The sequence below is a fragment of the Tachysurus fulvidraco genome, chromosome 1, assembly GCF_022655615.1.
Source record: "Tachysurus fulvidraco isolate hzauxx_2018 chromosome 1, HZAU_PFXX_2.0, whole genome shotgun sequence".
NCBI lineage: Eukaryota > Metazoa > Chordata > Actinopteri > Siluriformes > Bagridae > Tachysurus > Tachysurus fulvidraco.
In genome coordinates, this window is record NC_062518.1 from 42,020,804 (window position 1) to 42,042,531 (window position 21,728).

At 39.3% G+C, this 21,728-nt stretch overlaps 1 protein-coding gene across 3 annotated transcripts in view; it reads right to left on the reverse strand.

The window, feature by feature from the left end:
* Positions 1-21,728, reverse strand: part of cacna1eb (calcium channel, voltage-dependent, R type, alpha 1E subunit b) — a 73,188-nt gene that overhangs the window by 37,808 nt on the left and 13,652 nt on the right. For all 3 annotated transcript variants that reach the window (XM_047821211.1, XM_047821216.1, XM_027170822.2), the window contains exons 4-11: positions 15,775-15,878; positions 13,686-13,844; positions 13,329-13,519; positions 9,961-10,064; positions 9,157-9,272; positions 8,044-8,097; positions 4,035-4,109; positions 1,404-1,613 (exon numbers count right to left, since the gene is read on the reverse strand). In XM_047821211.1, coding sequence (XP_047677167.1) covers positions 1,404-1,613; positions 4,035-4,109; positions 8,044-8,097; positions 9,157-9,272; positions 9,961-10,064; positions 13,329-13,519; positions 13,686-13,844; positions 15,775-15,878 — 1,013 coding nt within the window. The remainder of the gene's footprint in view (positions 1-1,403; positions 1,614-4,034; positions 4,110-8,043; positions 8,098-9,156; positions 9,273-9,960; positions 10,065-13,328; positions 13,520-13,685; positions 13,845-15,774; positions 15,879-21,728) is intronic.

Below are 21,728 nucleotides of genomic sequence, written 5' to 3' on the forward strand. Positions count from 1 at the left end.
CAGTGGACAGGGTCCCAGGACACGATCTCACACACACTACAGATGATCTAGACATGACAACACACGTATCTGGACTGAGGGAGGAAACCAGAGAACCCAGAAGAAACCTGAGACTCACTGGAAGAACACACGCAAACTGTACACACACATAGAACCATTAACTCATCGAGTCCAAAAGAAATCGAAATTCAATATAGAGTTCAGTAGATATTTCAATTCATTTTCTAATTTTAAAACGAACGCCAAAGAATTGTAATCTATTTTATTTGTTTACAGATTTCTACATAACCTAACAGTACGCAACTAGCTAATATTAAGCTATAAAGTTACGAGCGATTCTATTTTGTAGTTACAGCACGAACGTTGAAAAGACTCAAATTAGGGATTCGGGTTTTTAATTTGACAAACGGTATAAAAACGGCAGAATTAGGTCAGAATTTCAATGCGATTTAATGACTAATTCCAAAACTATATTCCATCAATTTATTTCCTCACTCGCTCATTCATTTTCTACCGCTTATCCGAACTTCTCGGGTCTCGGGGAGCCTGTCACGGGGAGATAGGCTCTCAGGCGTAATTAGGCATCGAGGCAGGATACACCCTGGACGAAGTGCCAACCCATCACAGGGCACACACACACACACACACACACACACACACACACACACTACGGACAATTTTCCAGAGATGCCAATCAACCTACCATGCATGTCTTTGGACCGGGGGAGGAAACCGGAGTTCCCGGAGGAAACCCCCGAGGCACGGGGAGAACATGCAAACTCCACACACACAAGACGGAGGCGGAATTCGAACCCCGACCCTGGAGGTGTGAGGCGAACGTGCTAACCACTAAGCCACTGTGGCCCCCAATTTATTTCCTGTCAAAAGTAATTTAAATCTTGTTTCCACACATTTCACTTCTGCTGTACACAAAAGGTTTGCTGTGATTTGAGACTAACAGGGTGAAATGGATGTGTTAAAACATGTTTTTTATTTTAAATCTGAGATTAAAAAAAGTTATTTTAGTCATTTTTGTGCATCTTTTATTTACACACACACACACACGCACACACACACACGCACGCACGCACGCACGCACGCACGCACGCACGCACGCACACACACACACACGTGCACACCAAGAAAATGTTTTGTGTTTAATTGCATTAATAAAATATTAAATAATAAAATATAAAAAAAAAATGTTAATAAAATGTATACGAAAAATATAAAAACATATATATTTTTTAAATGTATATAAAAAATGAATTGAAATATGTATAAAATATAATTAATATAATATAATATATATATATATATATATATATAGTCTGCGTCGATCTGGTCTTTACCAATAAACACAACATGATGGTTAGGATGTCGCAGTCAAAGCCAGCTCTTACACTGAAGCACGGTGAGCCACTCGGGCTGGTTGTGGTGGACGATGGCCACGCAGATGGTGTTCAGACCCACGAGGCTGAGCACTATCCAGTAGAAGCTGTCCGTCTTGACCATACGGCGGATGGAGAAGCGCAGCATTCGCTCTTTACGGCGAAGGTAGGCAGCAGGACCCCGTCTCACGGTGCGGATGTTCACCGGAGGTCTGGGACCACCTGGGAAACCATCACACCACAGAACGTGATATATAATAGTACTGTAGCTTAAGGGCAGGGATCATAAGACCTTTATAACAACTAACATACATTTTTATTTAAAAAAAAATGTAGGTGTTCTAGCACTTTCCAGGCTTATGCTTAAATGTCATGACAGTTGACTCGGTGTGTGAAAGTTCTATCATTCACTAGTCACTACCGCGTTGATGTCGACTAGCCATGCGGCTTAAAACACAGCAAGACGGATGGTGAAGAAAGCAGATAAATGTATTTTGTAGTCTCAACATACTCAGACTAGAGGAATCCAGTTCACAATTAGTTGCACAGTAAGACTACGCTGTAGAAAAAAAGTCTTTCATTTGCTTTATTTTTCACTTTAACACGTTGTCATTGCTCAGCAGTGAAGGACAGCTCATAAAGATAGATCTGAAGCTCCTGGTATGACTGTGTGAAGGACACAAGCTTCCATGCTGCGCTCTCTTTATTCATTACAGCCTCAGATCTTCCACAGGAGCACATTTTAACCACTGGGATATCTTTAAATAATAGAATAGAATACGCAGGTTTTGTCATGTGACGTAAACGGCTATATTCTGGTAAATTACAGGTGAATTATGTAGCTAACAAAAAAGCATTGATTTAATGCAGCCAATCACAGCTGGCAGTAGATTATTATTATTATTATTATTATTATTATTATTATTATTATTATTATTATTATTATTATTATTTACAGTGTGGTTAATAAAATGAGATTTGATGCTATTGTTTATCAGCATATTCATGCAGCTGAACTAATAAACAGCTGAAAGTAGCTATATTGTGAATCAGTAATAAGTATATATACACACCTGATTTATACTAAGCTGTTACTTATGGTGATCATCATCATCATCATCATCATCATCATCATCATCATCATCATCAACATCATCACCATCACCATCATCAACATCACCATCATCATCATCATCATCAACATCACCATCATCACCATCATCAACATCACCATCATCGACATCATCATCAACATCACCATCATCACCATCATCAACATCACCATCATCGACATCATCATCATCATCTCCATGATCATCATCATCATCATCATCATCATCATCATCATCATCATCATCATCAACATCATCACCATCACCATCATCAACATCACCATCATCATCATCATCATCATCATCATCACCATCATCACTATCATCACCATCATCATCATCATCATCATCATCATCATCATCATCATCATCATCACCTTCATCATCATCATCATCATCATCATCATTACCATCACCACCATAAATCATCATCATCATCATCATCATCATCATCATCATCATCATCACCATCTTCACCACCACTGTAATCCCAATCATCATCATCATCATCATCACCATGAACATCATCATCATGACCACCACCACCACCACCATCATCATCATCATCATCATCATCATCATCATCATCATCATCACCACCACCATCATCATCATCATCATAAACACCATCATCATCACCTTCATCCTCATCATCATCCTCATCATTTTCATCATCATCCTCATCATCATCATCCTCATCATCACCTTCATCATCATCATCATCATCATTACCATCACCACCACCATCATCATTACTATCACAACCTCACCATCATCATGATCATCATGGTCATCAAAATCATCTTTAATATGATCATGAATATGATCATCATCATCAGCATCAGCATCAACATCTTCATCAGCATCAGCATCAACATCATCATCACCATCATCATCATCACCATCATCATCATTATCAACCTCATCATCATGACCATCAATATCATCATCATCATCACAATCATTTACATTTACAGCATTTGGCAGATGCCCTTATCCAGAGCGACGTACATAAGTGCTTAAATCTCTATCATTGGATACATCAATGCTGGCTCACTAGGTTACATACTTAAGATACCATGGTGGTCATACAGTATCAATCATCACCACCACCACCACCACCACCACCACCATCATCATCAACACCACCATCATCATCACCCTCATGAAGTGCACTCAGCTCCAAAGTCAGTTTTTCTCACATAATTATAACTCACATAAGTCATTCTGGAAAGTGTCAAACCTTATGACAAAAAAAAAAGGAAAAAAAAAATCTGACACATGACATAAAACATAATCCTAATGGAAGCATGTTGAAATTCACCTTTATAAATGTTTATGCATGTACATGTCGGCTATCCTGGAAGTCTAATATAGTTTTATTAACAGTTATTTTGTAGGCAAAAAGGCAAAAGGCTCTGAAAGGAAGGAAAAGAAGGAGAGAACGAGAGAAGGAGAGAAACAGAGAGAGAGAGAGAGAGAGAGAGAGAGAGAAAGAGCATATGGACGTAGTCAAAGTGGTGTCACTAACCAACTGTTGCGATTTCTGAATATTTGTCCTCTCCACGACGCCTGGCATTTTTCTTGCTTGTGGCTCGCTTCAACACTTAAATAGAAGGAAAAGCAGTAATTACAGCAGTGCAAATGTGAATATCGCAGACTCCGAACGAAAAGGCAGACGATTTAACGAAGGTCTCTTTTTTACACTGTCTCGTTTTTATGCTCCTGTTAGGACCAGCTCGCAAACACGTAGGAAACGAGTGACCTTGTTTTTTTTTGTAAAAGCCTGAATACCGAGGCCAAGGAAAAGTACAACACATCAGTGGGCATGTGAAAAACTGAAAAAGGGGTGTTGCTGTGGTAACCGAAACGGCTGTAAGGAGAGAGCGGACCTCGTCGGTGCGCTTTATGAGCCGTATCGTCCTGCCGCTGAAGCTCGGCCTCCGAATTTCCACTGTGACCTGATGCACATCACCCTGATATAATCCACTGTGGGGTTTTTAAACTGTCTCACTCCACAGTGGTGTTAATATGAAGCTCATATGAAAGTAGACACTTAGGAATTTGTAGAATTTGTAATGTTTCATAAGGTTTTTTTTGTATCTAGCCAACTAGCGGGCAAACAAAACATTTTTCCTAGAAAAGTTCCAAATAAAACAAAAACACGTCGTTTCGTCGTTCTGAAATTCTACTGTATGTTTAATTATTTTCCTTCTCTCTATTGTCTTGCAACTCCTTATTACTGTAATGTAAGTTACCTGGGGTATTTGGGGCAGTTTGGGAAGGTGCAGACTTGGTGGGGGGCTTAATTCACATTGTAAATCTGTCTTGAAATGATTTCGCTTAAGAAAAATTTTGTTTTGTGAAAATAAAGAATGGAATTGAACTGTTTTTGTTTTTTTTTTTGTTTTTTTACTGAAAACACATTATAATACATTATAAGTTTTTTATGTGCTTTATATGTGAGCGAAATTGTGCATCTCAAGGTAAAAACCAGGCCCAAACGCAGGGGTAGCAAAACAGACACGATTTATTAACAAAATAACCAGTGTAACAAGGACAGGAAACACTTTGGACTCTTAGCTTAAGAGTGATTCAGGACCAATCACAGAGCAACACTGAGAAATGAAAATACAACAACTTTTATCTTAGTTAGTAGGCGGGGCTTAAGCCTTTACTAGGTGTGACACATTCTTTTGCAGACAGTGATTGGTTGTCCAATAAAAAAAAACTACTAAAATAAATCTGGTGTATTATAAGCCTTCACTTTGTCTCTATGTTAAGATATTTGAGTCTATATCGTGTAGGGATTAAGTTTGTGACTAATCATATTAGAGATGTTCTTTTGTTATAAATGTAATAAATGTAAACGTAAATGTAAACACACAGCCCAGAAATGTCACAGAGACAAATTTGACCATTTCTGCCACTGTAGCATTTCTGCCCTGTGTTCTGAGTTGTTAGTGTTCCTCTAAGTGACATAGCGGCAGAATATATAAAAAGTGACGTGACATACGGCTAAGTACGGTGACCCATACTCAGAATTCGTTCTCTGCGTTTAACCCATCCAAAGTGCACACACACACACACAGCAGTGAACACACACACACACCGTGAACACACACCTGGAGCAGTGGGAAGCCATTTATGCTGCGTGCCCGGGGAGCAGTCGGGGGGTTCGGTGCCTTGCTCAAGGGCACCTCAGTCGTGGTATTGCCGGCCCGAGACTCGAACCCACAACCTTAGGGTTAGGAGTCAAACTCCTAGGCCATGACTTCCCCAAGTATATATATCATTTCTGCTCTGTGTCAGAGATGTTATCTCTAATATGATTGGTCAGAAAATATAATCCCTACACGATCTAATCTGTAACATTTTATTTACTCACTATCATTATTAAATATTGTATACAATACATTTCTTCTCCCTCTTCACTTTTTCTCTTTTCTCCTCTGCTAAAGAAACTCCTAAATCTCTTAGGCCCAGTTGTTCAAAGGTAAACTGATCGGATTTTGGTTATCGGATTGGTTCAAATCTTGAAAATGGGTTGTTCAAAAGGGAAAGAAGGAATCTGAAATCCGATCAGATTACAAAATCCAATCCTAGTTTTAATCTGGATCAAACCTTCAGTTTGTGTTGTTCAAAACTTGTCAGTAGGATTTGGATAACTTTGATCCAAAAAAAAACAGGATTATCCTGATCCCAACAGGGGGTAGGATAGCAAGGTGGATTCCAGGAGGAAAATGTAGTAAAACTTTAAAATGGGTCAAATAATACCTTTGTATCATTTAGTGTACAGTATATAACTTTATTGAAGCAAAACTTCAAAACAAAACTTCAGATCCGCCTCCTAAAAGCAGAGCTTGGACATTAACTATTGGACATTTAGCCATTTTATTTATTTATTTTTATTTTGAAAGACGTTTTCAAAATAACCACAATGTATTTGTTAATGTATATTTATTTTTTAGGACTCAGATGAGGCGTCATAAAATAAATTATGAATGGAAGTGGATGTTTATGTTATTTTTGGGTTTTGTCTCAAAATAAAAAACTCTTACAGTGACCCCATGTTGGCTCTTCTACCTGTTCTTTACATAGCTGGTAGCCCACGTTGTGATATGTTGTCCCAATTAGAGCACAGATAATCCGGATTTGGTAATCTTGAAAACGGTGTATGTGGATCAGGGTGATCCAATGTTGCTTTCAAAAACCGGCGTAAAAGTAAGACGGATTACCTGATCCTGGATAGAAAAAATATGGGATTTCCAAATTTGGATCATTTTGATCCAGATTAAATTTTCTAAACAACTGGCCCTTAAAGTTCGACTTCCTACTTTTAAGCGTTAAGATGCTTTATGAAAAACTTTTATCTTTACTAAGATTATCTCCACATGATGGCCACGTTTCTAAGAATTTTCACAGAATTACATCACTCTTTACACAAAGAATATTTATGAACAATTGCATTTATTTATTTATTTATTTATTTATTTATTTATTCATTCATTCATTCATTCATTCATTCATTCATTTATTAATTATTATTATTATTATTTTTAAAATGTATTTATTTATTTGTTTATTTGTTTTTTTGTTTGTTTATTTATTATTATTATTTTTATTTACTTATTTATTTTTCACATTTATATAAACCTGTGATTTCCACCGCAGCTGAAACTACAGTAGAAAATGTATTAACCTTTACTGACCAATCAGATTCAAGAATACAACAGCGCTGTAAGCGCAAATGTGTTACGGCAATTTATCTATAATTATATTACAATTACATCATAATCACAAAAATTCTCTGTAAACAATTATTCTGTGCTTTTTGGTCAACATGAAGCTTTGGTTGCTAAGCAATATAATCGGCAAACGGGCAAATATTACGGCATCTACAGTATGGTTTTAATGGCTTGAAACATGGCGCATTAATACAGAATTCAACTACTGTCATGAAAATATCAAGGATCTTATAGCAGCTTTGATTAAAAAATGAAATAATAATAATTATTTATATGAATTACTGACATTTTTGGAAGGGTTAATACTATTCGTATATTTTGTACATGTGATGTTAGAAAATTCTCTACTACACCGAATACTCAAGGGAGAGGAAAGTCAGGCGAACCTTTTAGAGAATAAATATAGAACGACTCAAAGGGTAAAATTAATAGCACTGTCAAGACGATGTGTCTCACCGCTAGGATAAATGTAGTAAAGCTTTTTACAGCACAGGAGTAATTTAACTGGAGATGCACACTTATTTGTATTTGTTTATTGGTTGTAAACCGTGTGTGTGTGTGTGTGTGTGTGTGTGTGTGTGTGTGTGTGTGTGTGTGTGTGTGTGTGTGTGTGTGTATGTGTGTGTGTGTGTGTGTGTGTGTGTGTGTGTGTGTGTATGTGTGTGTGTGTGTGTGTGTGTGTGTGTGTGTGTGTGTGTGTGTGTGTGTGTGTGTGTGTGTGTGCGTGTGTGCATTGAACAAATAGGCACATTAACACTCTAGATGACTGAATGAGAAAGAAGGAGCTCATACCCTCTAATGCAGACCTTCCTGAGTTTTTATTCTCCTCAGCGAGCATCACTTCCTCTGTGGAGAGGAAGAGAAAAGAAAAGGAATGACACTAAGCACAAACCATTTGAATAGTGAACAGTGTCAAAGTGAAATGCCAAAGAGCCTCGTGTTTGGAGTTCGTCATTTGAGACTGATTAAAGTTCTCTGTACCGGTATGGTACTTAAAACTGATCCCATGCACTGCAGAAAACAATGACTACACAGAGCGGGTGTCACACACACACACACACACACACACACACACACACACACACACACACACACACACACACACTCGCACACTCCAGTCTGTGAGTCAAGCTCACCTCTTTGCTAACCCTTATCTGCGTGGGAGAGTGAGTTTGCCATGCAGCTCCTACAGAAGAGCAGAGGCTTCACAGAGCTGCCGTGTTTCCACACACTGCCGCTTACCTGCTCGCTCAGCTCAGGTGGGAGGCAGGATCGAGTCGTACCAGGGGTGGCGTGGGCAACAAAACTGGGAGGCCTTTTAGCAGAACTCAAAGGTTCACACTCAGTAAACTCGGAGTAGTGGGAGATCATACGACTCACTTTCACAGGACTGATCGACTCAGTGATTCACTGATTAATTGATTCGGTCATTGGTTCACTACATCAGAGTAAATCAAATACTTGGGTAATTTCATCTGATATACTGTAGATGCTGTAGATACTGTATAGATGTATTTAAAAGAGCTGCTGCTGTAATCATAAACACAGCTCTGTGGACATCCCTAATCATACTAAACATCCTTGTAGCTGAAATAAGTGTGAATGAGATGTGAACGTCTTTGCACGCGTACAAAGTAAGATATGTTTTCTCATCATCCCGAGAACATGCAGAAAACATGATGATGGTAGCATCAGGTTGTATGTTACCCCTGGCCTATTGGTTTGCTCTCTACAAGTGTACATTATTTGAAATAATAGGCAACACAAGCTTTTTTACACAAGGTCTTTGAATTTCCATAACTACTGTCTGGACTTTTGGAAGTAATGAAACTTTATACTAGACTATATGAGCCGCTTTGGCTGTATATAATAGGAAATAAGATAAATATTAAAAAAAAAAAGTACCTGCTCGATCGATCCATGCACGATAGCCGTTAAGCTCCCTCTCTACCTGCTGCTGCCGTCTAAGCTTCATGAAGGCTCGCCGGTTCTCCACACGCTCCCTTTCTTTAGCAAATTCACTATGGGGAGCAGAACACACATCAACAACCAGGACATCAGTCAAACAAACACGATTTGAAAAAAATGAGCAGCGGGAAGGGAGTTTGGCTTTATTGATGACGTGCTACAGTATTACTGGACATTGACAGCACATTTTATCTTTCTCTAAATGTCTCATATATTCTCTCTCACACCGGAAATACTCTATATGTCATTTCTGGCTTGGGGTTATGAGGGCTACAAAAATACTGTTGTGTATAAGGGTATACATTGGCTTGCATAAGATTTCAGTCACCATAATCTGTTCCGTATTGCCCAAAGCAGGCTGTTTACCTGACTGTTTACAGAGGGAATTAGTCAGAGAAGCAACCAAGGAGGACGTATGTACAGAAAGCCACAGCTCAAATAAATTAAACTGGTCGTAGAACACGATTAGAGCTGCGCTTTATAAAAGAGCAGCCATATTCAGTATAGGAAATCCTGTATGTAGCTTGATGCAGCAAAAACATGGAAAGTGCTTTTCGGAACTTTTTGGCAACCCAACGAGCAGCATCACTTTGAAGCATGCTGGTGGTAGCACCATGATTTTGAGTTTGAGAGTTACCTCTGACCTTCTGGTTGCTTTTCTGACATAGATATTGTGCAAACTATATATAAAAACGTCACCAAATGAATAAATATGAGAATTTTTTTCTGTAAACTTCTCACCCTGAAAGGACACCAAGGACCAGGTTCAGCACGAAGAATGAGCCAATAATGATGAGAGGAATGAAGTAGATCCAGTTCCACGTGGGACCCAGCGCATCATTAGTCTGAGGACATATCGGACAACAGACGCGTAATTGGCCTACTTTCACGAAGCTGATGGACAGTCCAAAACAGCCGAAGCCAAAAAAATCCCCAGGCCGAGGCTATTTAAAAAAATATCGAATAATTCCAACACAAACATTATCTCTTAAATTACGTCATTTTTCTCGTGTTATTTGTTAGACTATCAGACATCTGCTTCAATGTTATAAAAAACGGTGTGGAGTACAGTACAGCAGTACAGTAGTTTGTGGTTTGAACATGAAACAGAGTTGAAATTCAGTGTAATCAGAACAAAAAGATCCATCCACCCTCACACAGTGAGTCTGATGAACCTGTGTTGGTGTAGGTCTCCTGACAGCATAACAGCTCTTTCTCCCTCATAAACAAACATCATCAGCACGCTGAACTTTAGTAACATGATTCTTTTTATTATATAAAAATATTGATATACTTCATATCTAAGAGCCATTCACAGAGATATACTGTAGATCTGTAGAATAAATAAACTTCGATCAGGAACTTCATCGTTTATCTCTTTTATCTTGACTAATTTATATTTATTTATAGAGGGAAAAAAAAAGTGCATTTGTTGGCTGAAAATGCCACATGGGACATCTCATTAGTTTAAGGACATATGGGACAACAGAGGCACGATTAGCCTAATTTCTGGAATCTGATGGAACGTCCAAAATGGTAAATGCTAAAAACAAGGCAAGGTCATACAAGAACCGCTCGTATCACACTATCAAATGATCTCTAACTGACATTTTATCACACAACTCCATTCACACTAAACATTGAGAAGGCGTTCATGCTCATTGGGATCAGGGTTCAAGGCCCAGCACAGCCAAGCTGCCACTGCTGGGCCCTTGAGCAAGGACCTCAACCCTCCCTGCTCCAGGGGTGCTGTATCATAGCTGCCCCTGCACTCTGACCCCAACCTCCTTAGTTGGGGTATGTGAAGAAAAGAATTCCACTGTGCTGTAATGTATATGTGGCGATAATAAAGGCTTCTGTGCCCCGTTCTATGGTTATGTTACGTTGTGGGTGCAGGGAGGGGATGTGGTAGCTCAGTGGTTAAGGTGTCGGACTACTAATGAAATGGTTGTGATTTCAAATCCCAGGTCCACCAAGCTACCACTGCTGGGCCCTTGAGCAAGGCCCTTAACCCATAATTGCTCAGTTGTATAAAATGAGATCAGACGTGAGTCACTCTGGAAAAGGGCATCTGCCAAATAGTATAACATCGCTTCATCCAATCACAACATTCACACTCGTTTATTAACTCTCTATTTGATTTATTAGGAGATAAAGTTGGGCTTTAATCAGAATGACATGTAGTCAGGGGTGGTTCTAGAGGCGAGGCCACAGGGGTTTCCTGGCCCCTGCTGAAATCTGATTGGCCCCCGTTTCATCAATCGTCGACGAGAAGAGCAACCGGAGAATTTTTCACAACGATAACAGATGCAATTCCACCCCCAAACAATTGGCGGCACTCGAGCGTTTGAAAAAGGAATGAATGCTGAAATGTATCTGCACCGTACTGAATAAATTATTTTGTGTGCTTGAATGTACCCTGTACTTGGCCCCTGAATGTAACATGTGGCCCCTGTTACAAAAAAATCCTAGAACCGCCACTGAATGTAGTAAGGATTTAAAACAGAAATTGAAATCGTATTGTTCAGCATTTAGACCTCTGGTGAGTGTTTATTGAACAGAATCCCACCTTTTTTTAATTCTTTTTTAAATTAAAAAAAAAAAAGTAAAAAAAATAGTGAGCACAACCCAAACCAACAGGAAATAATAAACGGCTCAGAATTGCAGGTCGATTAAGATGGAAAGACTTTGCGAAGCGCGCCTGTAATCGGGTTAGTAGTCGGGTGTCGGAGGTCTCTGGTGTCGTTTCACAGAAAATCCAATGAAAAGATGTAACTACAGATTACATGCTACATGAAGTGTTGTGTGTGGGTTGGTGGAGCTTGCCTGAAGCAGGAGAATGTCCATTTTAACCTTTGAACTATGAGACAATTTATTCACTTTTATACTGACTGAATAAGTAGTATCCTTTCCACATCCTGTTTATGCTAATCAGCCTTAATGCTGTATAATAACAACTCATTACTGAAGACTAGTCTAAGGTATTGATTTCAGTTAGTATTATCTTTCTCATTTATATATTAGTATATTTGTCTAAAATATATTTGATTTTACATTTAAGGCAGGTGTATTAGAAGTAGCGTGCTGTTTCAGTCTGTATTTTCTATCCCTTTATTATATTATGCTTGGACTTAAGTAAGTCTAGATACAACAGAAGTCAATAAATTAATTATCTGACAAAACTGGAGGTGTGAAGTTATGCACGCGTGTAGTGTGGAACTTTCCAAAAACCTTTGAACCGACCGAACCTTTCATTCATATCTTGGTTTAAAGGCGGGGTCTGCGATTTTTGAGAAATGCTTCAGAAAACTGAGTCGGGCTGAATAATAAACAAAAATCAAAACAAAAATCAAAACAAACGTGCAGCCAATGAGCAGAAAGGGGCGGGGCTTGTCAATATGCGGCGGAGAGCGTGTTCAGTGCGCATGTGTGACATTAGCAGAAAGCGGTTTTAACATTGACATGGAGGATAAAAACACAGAAAGAAAGAGAAGAAAGACTTACGATAAGGCAAGAAGTAGGACGTGTTAATATAGGATCAGCTTTCCAGCGCTGGAGAGAACTGAAGGAGCAGGAAGTTGGCCACATATTCACAGGTTGGAGTTTCCCGAGTCAATAACTCCTGAGCTAAACGCTGTTACTACACAAATAACACCTCTTTTCTATCGTAGTAATGTAGAGACGCAGCTACAACCGCGTTTTGTGTAGTAACAGCGTTTAGCTCAGGAGTTATTGACTCTGGAAACTCGACTTTACTTAAGACGCCGAGGCGCTTTTTTCCTTCTCGATAGGTGAGTAACGTTGGTTTTGCTTTGTTACACAGAACTAATATATGCCTTTGTCCTTTACATGATTATGCTTGTGTGTCATTTTTGCTTGTTTATTTATCTGCAATCGTATTGTTCTTCCCTTCAGCTATGATAAAGACACGTTTCCTTACATTAGTTGCCTGGGTTACCTATGTATGTGTGGGCGGAGCTATCGATACAGGGGTGGGACCCATTTGGGTTAGGGGCGTGTTTGTTTTGTTTTGATTGTTTTTGGCTTTCAAAAATCGGAGACCCTGCCTTTAAGTGATGTAGGTTTAAGTTGAAATGATGCAAGCTTACGTTGTAGAGAACAGCAGTCCAGCCCTCCATGGTGATACACTGAAACACTGTGAGGACTGCAAAGAGGATGTTGTCGAACTGAGTGATGCCGTCATTGGGCCCGATCCATGTGCCATTACAGTCGTATTTCTCCGGACACCTTCGCACGCCGCAGGCAAACTCCACTTCAGAGGAGTCCACTGTCTCGTTATCTGATGGCAATACAAACACCCAAACCCCCCCCAAAAAATCTCACAACACAACACTGAAAAATTTCCTACATTTACACCAAAGAGGTGCAATCTCACACTAGAGTTTATCAGCTTCAGCGTTATCTCCACTCAGCTTTCGCAGTAATGTTAGTTAAACGTCCCTAACCGAGGATGTCGGGCTGGGGAAGGCAGGTGTGGTGCAGCTTGCCGCTGTAGAACTCCAGGCCTATGATAGCGAACATCAGGATAGCGAAGAACAACAGCAGGCCGATCTGCAGCAGAGGAACCATCGCCTTGATGATGGACTTGAGGACGATCTGCAAACCTGAGGTTACACGCAGAACTGTCACTTCGACATCACTGAAAAAATCTGTGTCAGGATGGATAATAATTGCAACGATCTATAATACAAACTATATTTACTACTAATTACTTATAATAATAGTTTTATTTATAAAGGGCACAGTAGAGGTTTCCAAACAGTATTCATTAAACATATTAATGGGCCATTTTTAGATAAACTCATGATTGCTTTCTGGTTATATGACCCATGTCACGATGGTGTAAGTATTAAAACAGCACGGTGTACTGTTATAGACAAAATAACAAAATATTACTATCAAGAAGATCTCACACCACAACATTGTTTGCCATTCATTCATTCATTCAATCATTTTCTAACACCTATCCGAACTTCTCGGGTCACGGGGAGCCTGTGCCTATCTCAGGCGTCATCGGGCATCAAGGCAGGATACACCCTGAATGGAGTGCCAACCCATCACAGGGCACACACACACTCTCATTCACTCACACACTCACACACTATGGACAATTTTCCAGAGATGCCAATCAACCTACCATGCATGTCTTTGGACCGGGGGAGGAAACCGGAGTACCTGGAGGAAACCCCCGAGGCACGGGGAGAACATGCAAACTCCACACACACAAGGCGGAGGCGGGATTCGAACCCCTAACCCTGGAGGTGTGAGGCGAACGTGCTAACCACTAAGCCACCATGATCCCCCCATTGTTTGCCAATGAATACATATATTCTTTTATATTTCTAATGAAATAAAGATTGAAAAATTAACTAATCTCATACCTGTAATTCATTTATAGTGGCATTAAAATGATTAAGGAACATCCACAAGACAAGTTTTTCTTATCACTTACATTATAGCAATAATAGACAGTCATTGGGATCCACTTGTCTGGGATGTTTGGAATAAAAACCTAGCAGCTGATTTTCTTTTAAATGACACAACCATGTACCTGCAGCAACAATGCACCGAATATTGACTCGAGTTAGATTTCGTGAGTCTTTTGAGACACCAATAGAGTCGCAAAGTCATTTCACACATCATGAGGTAATGTATTCATGAAGACACTATGCAATTACAGCCTGAAAGTCAAAGACACTAGCTCCCGTGTTTGGTGTGGCCGCTGATGAAGGTGGCTGGCTTATTATGAAGATCAATGATAAGATATTCTAAGGTGGGCTATTTATAGTGAGCAGGATGTAATTGTTATTAATGAAAGAAACCAGAGAATGAGCTCAGTGAGAGAATTCCTCAGGACGCTCAGGATTCGTTCGAATATTCGATTGAAGCACATGCTCGGGATTCAGACGGCTAGTTCGAGGTATGCACTTACTGTAGGATTTGTATTAAACTCATTAAAAATATCAGACCCACTAAAAAAGTCGATTCCCGTTGTACATATAAAACCTCATACATGGACAGGACAGGCTAAAAAAAAAAGTAGTTATTCCAAAATCTAATAAAATCTAGAGCCTAGTCTCTAACTGCAACTGAGATCATACTGAGCTGTGGCTGCTTTCTGGGTTCTCTGAGCCAGAAAGACTTCAATAAACCAAGACTCTTAACTTACACTTTACTAGTTCCTCACCAGCTAGTATTGTAGCTGCCAAACAACTGGCCTAGCTTGTCAAACTGCCAGACCATCCTTAACTAACTTCATCATAACTAGACTTAACTGATTGCTAAATGTTTGAGAACGTCTAACGTCTATTAACTTGAGATTAGTAGCTTTAGCTCTAATTCAGTTTCTACCAACACTTTACAGCTGGTAAAGATGATCTATAAAATTGTCAATCTACTGTATGGTGCATTTCCTAACTCCTGGTATTTTTGTGTACAGTGGGATGTTTGGTAGAACTGTACATGTATTCTATTTTCGTTCTTAGGAACTCGTGAGGAATACAGTTCGTTATAAAAAAAATCTGAGACACTTACTGGGAATTCCTGAGACAAGTTTGAGAGGCCTCAGGACTCGCACCGCTCTCAGAGTCCTCAGGTCCACTGGGATGTTCATGTGAGCTCCTGCAGTGGCCAAGATCCTGCGTTCAGCACAATAAATCACACATACAAACACACACACAGATGCCTCATCACTGACCTATTTTCTAAAGCTTCACACCAAAAACACGAAGAGAAAAATGACCAACAGGCTCTTACATGCACACGCGAACTCATGTTTTTGACCCTCAAACTTTAAAGCTTAAGGTTACACACTTGGAAAAAAAACCCCAAACCAGTTCATCAAGGGTACTTAAAGTACAAGTCCAAACCAAAACACATGAAATATTAGATTATTAGTGAAATATTTAGTGTTTCTTGTGTTCACTTGGTGCTGTTTGATTGGTGCTGTACTTTTGCTAATCTTGTAAAAAGATAGCTGTCTATCATGCTAATGTCAAAGCAGAAATGATTAGGATTATTGCATTACAATAAAGGATATAGGATGAAGTGAAAAAGGAATCCCGGCATGATTTGAATATATAAAGCATCCTGCAGTAAAAAAAAAAAAAGAACGCTGTCTGAAAATCTAGATGTGCATCATCATTTTTCCAAAGTGGCGTTAATAACAGGTTAGCAATAATTTGATGCAAAACACGACTCCCCATACGATTAGCATTTAATTACCAATCTTTCCCCAATGTGTCTCCATCCTTTGCATAAACATTGTGAGTCCAGATCTCCCGCATAACCAGACAACAATTCATCAAGACATCCATCATATCTTTCATAACACCACGTGTAAATAAACATGATTGTGAGTACAGTGAGGAGAAGTGAAGCGGCTGTAGAGAACGGAGAGAGAATGAGGTGCAGAGGTAAAGAATGAGCGCATGCTGAGTGGGAGCAATAAGAAAAAGGCCGAGCGCGGGGGCGTCGAAGGGTGTTCAAGGCTCTAAACGAACGCCGCTGAGTGAAAATGCACTGGTCTCAAGGTTATGAATCCAAACGGAACATTGTGTATGAGTGTTATTCAGGGAAACGGCTGTGCTGTACACCGAGGCCACGAATCACAGACAGATCAGAGCAACTGGTGAACAGAGATCATTACATAAACTGAAGAAAATGGGGAATAAACTAATTCTTTCAAAGCTCTAACTGAATTTTAGACACACAACCTCATAAACAATACTTTTGTGTAAACTATTCACCCCATATACTACAGTAGGTCTAAATGATCGACTCATTGATGGGTAGACAAAATGAATCCGTCTCAACGAATGGAGATATGATGCTGTAAGTAAGCAGAGGTGAGGTGAGGCTGAACAAAGGTCTAATACTGAACTAAATAAAATCTATTCTAAATAAAAACTATTCATTACGTGTTCCTACACCACATCATATCTGATGCAGTCTGTCCTGTAGAAAATAACAGTACAGAGGCACCGATATAACGTAAAAGCAAATGCGATCTTAATAACACCTGAAAAAATAAGCTGATTCACTACGAGGGTTTACAGAGAACTGTATTATTAATAAATGGTGAGATGTAGGGAATGTGGTAGCTCAATGGATGAGATGTTGGGCTAATGATCGGAAGGTCATGAGTTCGAACCCCAGGTCCACCAATCTGCCACGGCTGGGCCCCTGAGCAAGGCCCTTAACGCTCAGTTGTAAGTCACTCTGGATAAGGGTGTCTGCTAAATAAAGAGCAGACTGTTACGTTTTAACCAAACCTTGACTGATGTTTCACCTAAAGGGTGATGGAAATGGTAGCTTAGTGATCAGAATGTTGGACCAAAAGGTTGTGTTTTCAAATCCCATCACTGCTACCCCTGGATCCACGAGCAAGGTAAAATAAAACGTGTAATTTGCTCTGGTTAAGGGCATCAACCAAATGCTGTAAATGTAGACCCTGGAGTTGTTCCCTGGTCTTTATGATGCAACTTGTTTGGGTATCTTCTCTAACAAATTCTAAGGACCTCCAGGAGCAGGATCTGACTTTGGGACTCACAGCAATGAGGAAGGGTAAAGCATCTGAAAAGGTTTTTTGTTTTGTCATTTGTAAATTATTATATTGAATCTATATCCTTGTGTTCAAATCTGCCTTACCTGATCTAGATCCAGATTTTCAACATTGTCTCATCTGAGTTAGATCCTTGTATTTAAATCAGCCTCATGTGAGGTAGATCCTCAGGTTCGACTCTGTCTCACTTGATCTAGAAGCTAAGATCTCATGCTGCTTTGCTTGAAGTAGATCACTGGATCCAATTAGTTTCCAAGCCTAGTTTGCTATAGATCCTTGTATTTAACCCTGCACTGCTTGATCTAGAGCCATGGATTTGACTCTGTCTTACTTGATCTAAATCTTCAGATGCAAAACACAGTAGAATCTGAAGATTTAGATCAAGCAAGACAGAATCAAATCCATGTTCAATTCAGTTGATCCAGATCCTCAGATTCAACAGTGCTTCACTTGATCAGGATCCCGAGTTCCAGTTCTGCCTCAATTGATCCAGATCCTCTGAGTCAACACTGACTCAATTAATCCAGACCCTCTAATTTATTGCTGCCTCACTTGACCTAAACCTCACATTCAACACTGCCTCACTCGATTCACATACTCTGAGTCGACTCTGCCTCACTCGACTCAGATCCTTGGCTTGACTCTTGCTTTCGTGATCTCGAGTCAGAAATCTTTCAATCTAATTTATCCCTGTAATGTAAATAAAAATGTAAAAAATGATTTTCTACAGTGATGCAAGTCAATTCGGTATCCATGGCAACACTGAACAGTGAATGACCAGGCATTCATTGTTTGTGCAGAAAGGATGTTGTTATTGGTTTATTTTGCCCAATTCTTGTCCACCTTCATCTGTCCACTAAATCTGTCCACTTTTTTTTTTAGTACATATTAAACTTCATTAGAACAACATCATAGAATAAACATGTTAAAACTTTCACTCTAGCCAAAATCAAAAGCCCAGAGTCAATTTCATGCTATGTCTTAAGATGCATTAGCAAAACTTCACGTCTTTCTGCAAACTGGCAAGGACGTTCCAATCAACCGGATCACATTTCCACAGAGACAAATAAACTGAGACTTCGGAGACTTACACTGGAAATAAAGTACTAAATAAAAAAATATATATTTTTGTTAATAAGCTGAATAAGCATTAATAAGCATGTTTTTTTTTTTTTTTTTTTAAATGGGTCCTTTTCAATAAAGCAACTTTGAATGGATCTAGACTTGCCTCTGTGGAACGGTACACAAAGACCCAAGCTGAATAAAAAAATAAAAAAAACAGAATTAAAGCAGAATTATTCAGAAAAGCAGCTTTGAATGGATCAAGATACACCTCTGCGGAATAGCACACAAAGACGCAGGCTGAATAAAAAAAAAAAACAGAATTACATCAGACTTTGCAAGGACACCTGGTACACATTGAGCATAATCACTGCAGGAAATAAAAAAAAAAAAAAAGATAATAGAGTTCTCATGATAATCCTCATGCCAGTGATGTCTCATACACACATACACACATATGCACACTATGGAAACCATGTGTAAAGCTCCTCCAACCTTGTACTGTATGATACTGATGTATAGAACTTTGGCTCAATAGATATGATGTATTACTTTAATTTCCAGACTACAACTCTTATCATCCTCTTGTCAGCAGTCACACTTACTTTAACATGGACTCTAACCTGGACTTCTTGCATTCTATTACTTAATCCTTTGGTTTGTTTGCTTCACTGGTTGAAAACATGAACTAGTGCCAATCGAGCCAGGATTAATCATGCGCTGAAAATGAGGCTAAGTAGGTTTGGAAAATGCTTGTATTCATTGGTTTCCATTATACAATGAACATATACATTGATTTTTACTGCCAATGCAAGTATCCACTGGTTCCCACTGGACACTGGGTATATCCATTGATTTTCAATGGACAATACATGTAGCTACTGGTTTCCATTGGAAAATATACATATACAATGTTTCCCATTGGACAATCCATGTATCCACTGGTTTCCATTGGACATTGTACATATACAATGGTTCCCATTGAACAATCCATGTATCCATTAGTTCTCTTTGGACAATGTACATATACAATGTTTTCCATTGGACAATCCATGTATACATTGGTTTCCATGATACGATGAACATATACATCGGCTTCCATTTGACATTAAATGTATCCACTGATTTTTATTGGCCAATGCAAGTGTTCACTGGTTCCCACTGGACACTGGGTATATCCATTGATGTTCGATGGACAATGCATGTATTCACTGGTTTCCATTTCCATTATACATATACAATGGTTCCCATTGGACAATCTATGTACCCATTGATTCCCATTGGACAATGTTTGTGCTGTGGTGGGCATGTTTGGGTTGGGGGGAAGGTAAGAGCTGATACTTTTACAGCATTTGTTATACAATCTTATCCAGCATGACTTACCGAGGTGAAAGGGCATTACATATTTACATTTATACCATTGTGCAGATGAAGGTTAACAGCCTTACTCAGGGGTGCAGTAAGAGCAGAGTTGTGGTGTACTAATCATACAATATTCACTTTGCTTTCCTCAACAATATTTTATTCTGTCTTGCTTACCGGACTACGGATATCTGGTGGATTTTAATGAACTGACAATGTAGTGGTGTACCATTTCTGTACAGTACATATCGAAGCACTGTCATAGCTGACTTATAAGACAGCAAGGCATCAAATGCAGCTGTTTTCCATGTGTATTTAGCATATACTGTTACGCCGATATCGGTATTAAACTGCATATTAATTGGTGTCACATTTAAATAAATAATCCTCCGACACCGATTTCCCTGACAAACACATATCACGTCTTCCCACATTCGTGCCCTGTTGCAGGAAATCTTGTTAACTTTGTTTTTCCATCACTATGTCTCTCAAACCTGACACACACATCTCAACACCGCATTCCAATCCGACGCCGTCATCAAAAAAAGACGTGTTTTTTCTCTCTCAGGCTTGGCTGAAGTCTTCGACAAATGATTAATCGCAGAGCGAATGTGCATTCGACGGTCATGCTGAATTAGAGCTTTTCTGTCTTTTGTGATAATGTGGTCCGGCTATGCGGCTATCGGAGAGGGGAACAAAAAATGTACCTGACATGTCCAAGCTTTGAATTCTTAACGTGAACAGAATTCGCCCTCTCCCACACATGTACACCTACAAGCCTGCACAGTAACGAGCTGTTAGAGGCCAAGGCGAAATCAGAAAGGGGAGAGAGTTGGGAAGGGGAGGGGGGTTGGGATGGCCGTATCAACACCGAGCTCTGAATCATCAACATATCTGTAGCAGATGAAGAGCATTCGAAATATTTCCACTTGAAGTTTTTTTTTTACATGTTTAACATTTTGGACATGCAATGCCATGCATATCTGACTAATGAGGCCTATCATATTCTCATAAGAATGTTCTAAATACAGCCGACAATATAGTGACACCATAGACGTTGTTTTCTATATTTTCTCCTACATTACAGTGGGCTGGGTTTAGATTTTGACCACAGCATATCAGCTATAATATCAGTTATTCTACTTTCCAAACAACGCTTATATTTATCTATTTTTAAGGATCCTTTGGCTTGTGGAGGTTAATTGTTTCTAAGTCGATCCCATTTAAGAAGTTATGAACCTTGTCCAAAGAACTAAAATGTCAATTTATCTTTATAAGAAAAAAACCCTCTTTATTTGTGTCAACTAATAGCTAGTAAAATATTAATTCATTCATTCTCTACCGCTTTATCCGAACTATCTCGGGTCACGGGGAGCCTGTGCCTATCTCAGGCGTCATCGGACATCGAGGCAGGATACACCCTGGACGGAGTGCCAACCCATCACAGGGCACACACACTCTCATTCACTCACACACTACGGACAATTTTCCAGAGATGCCA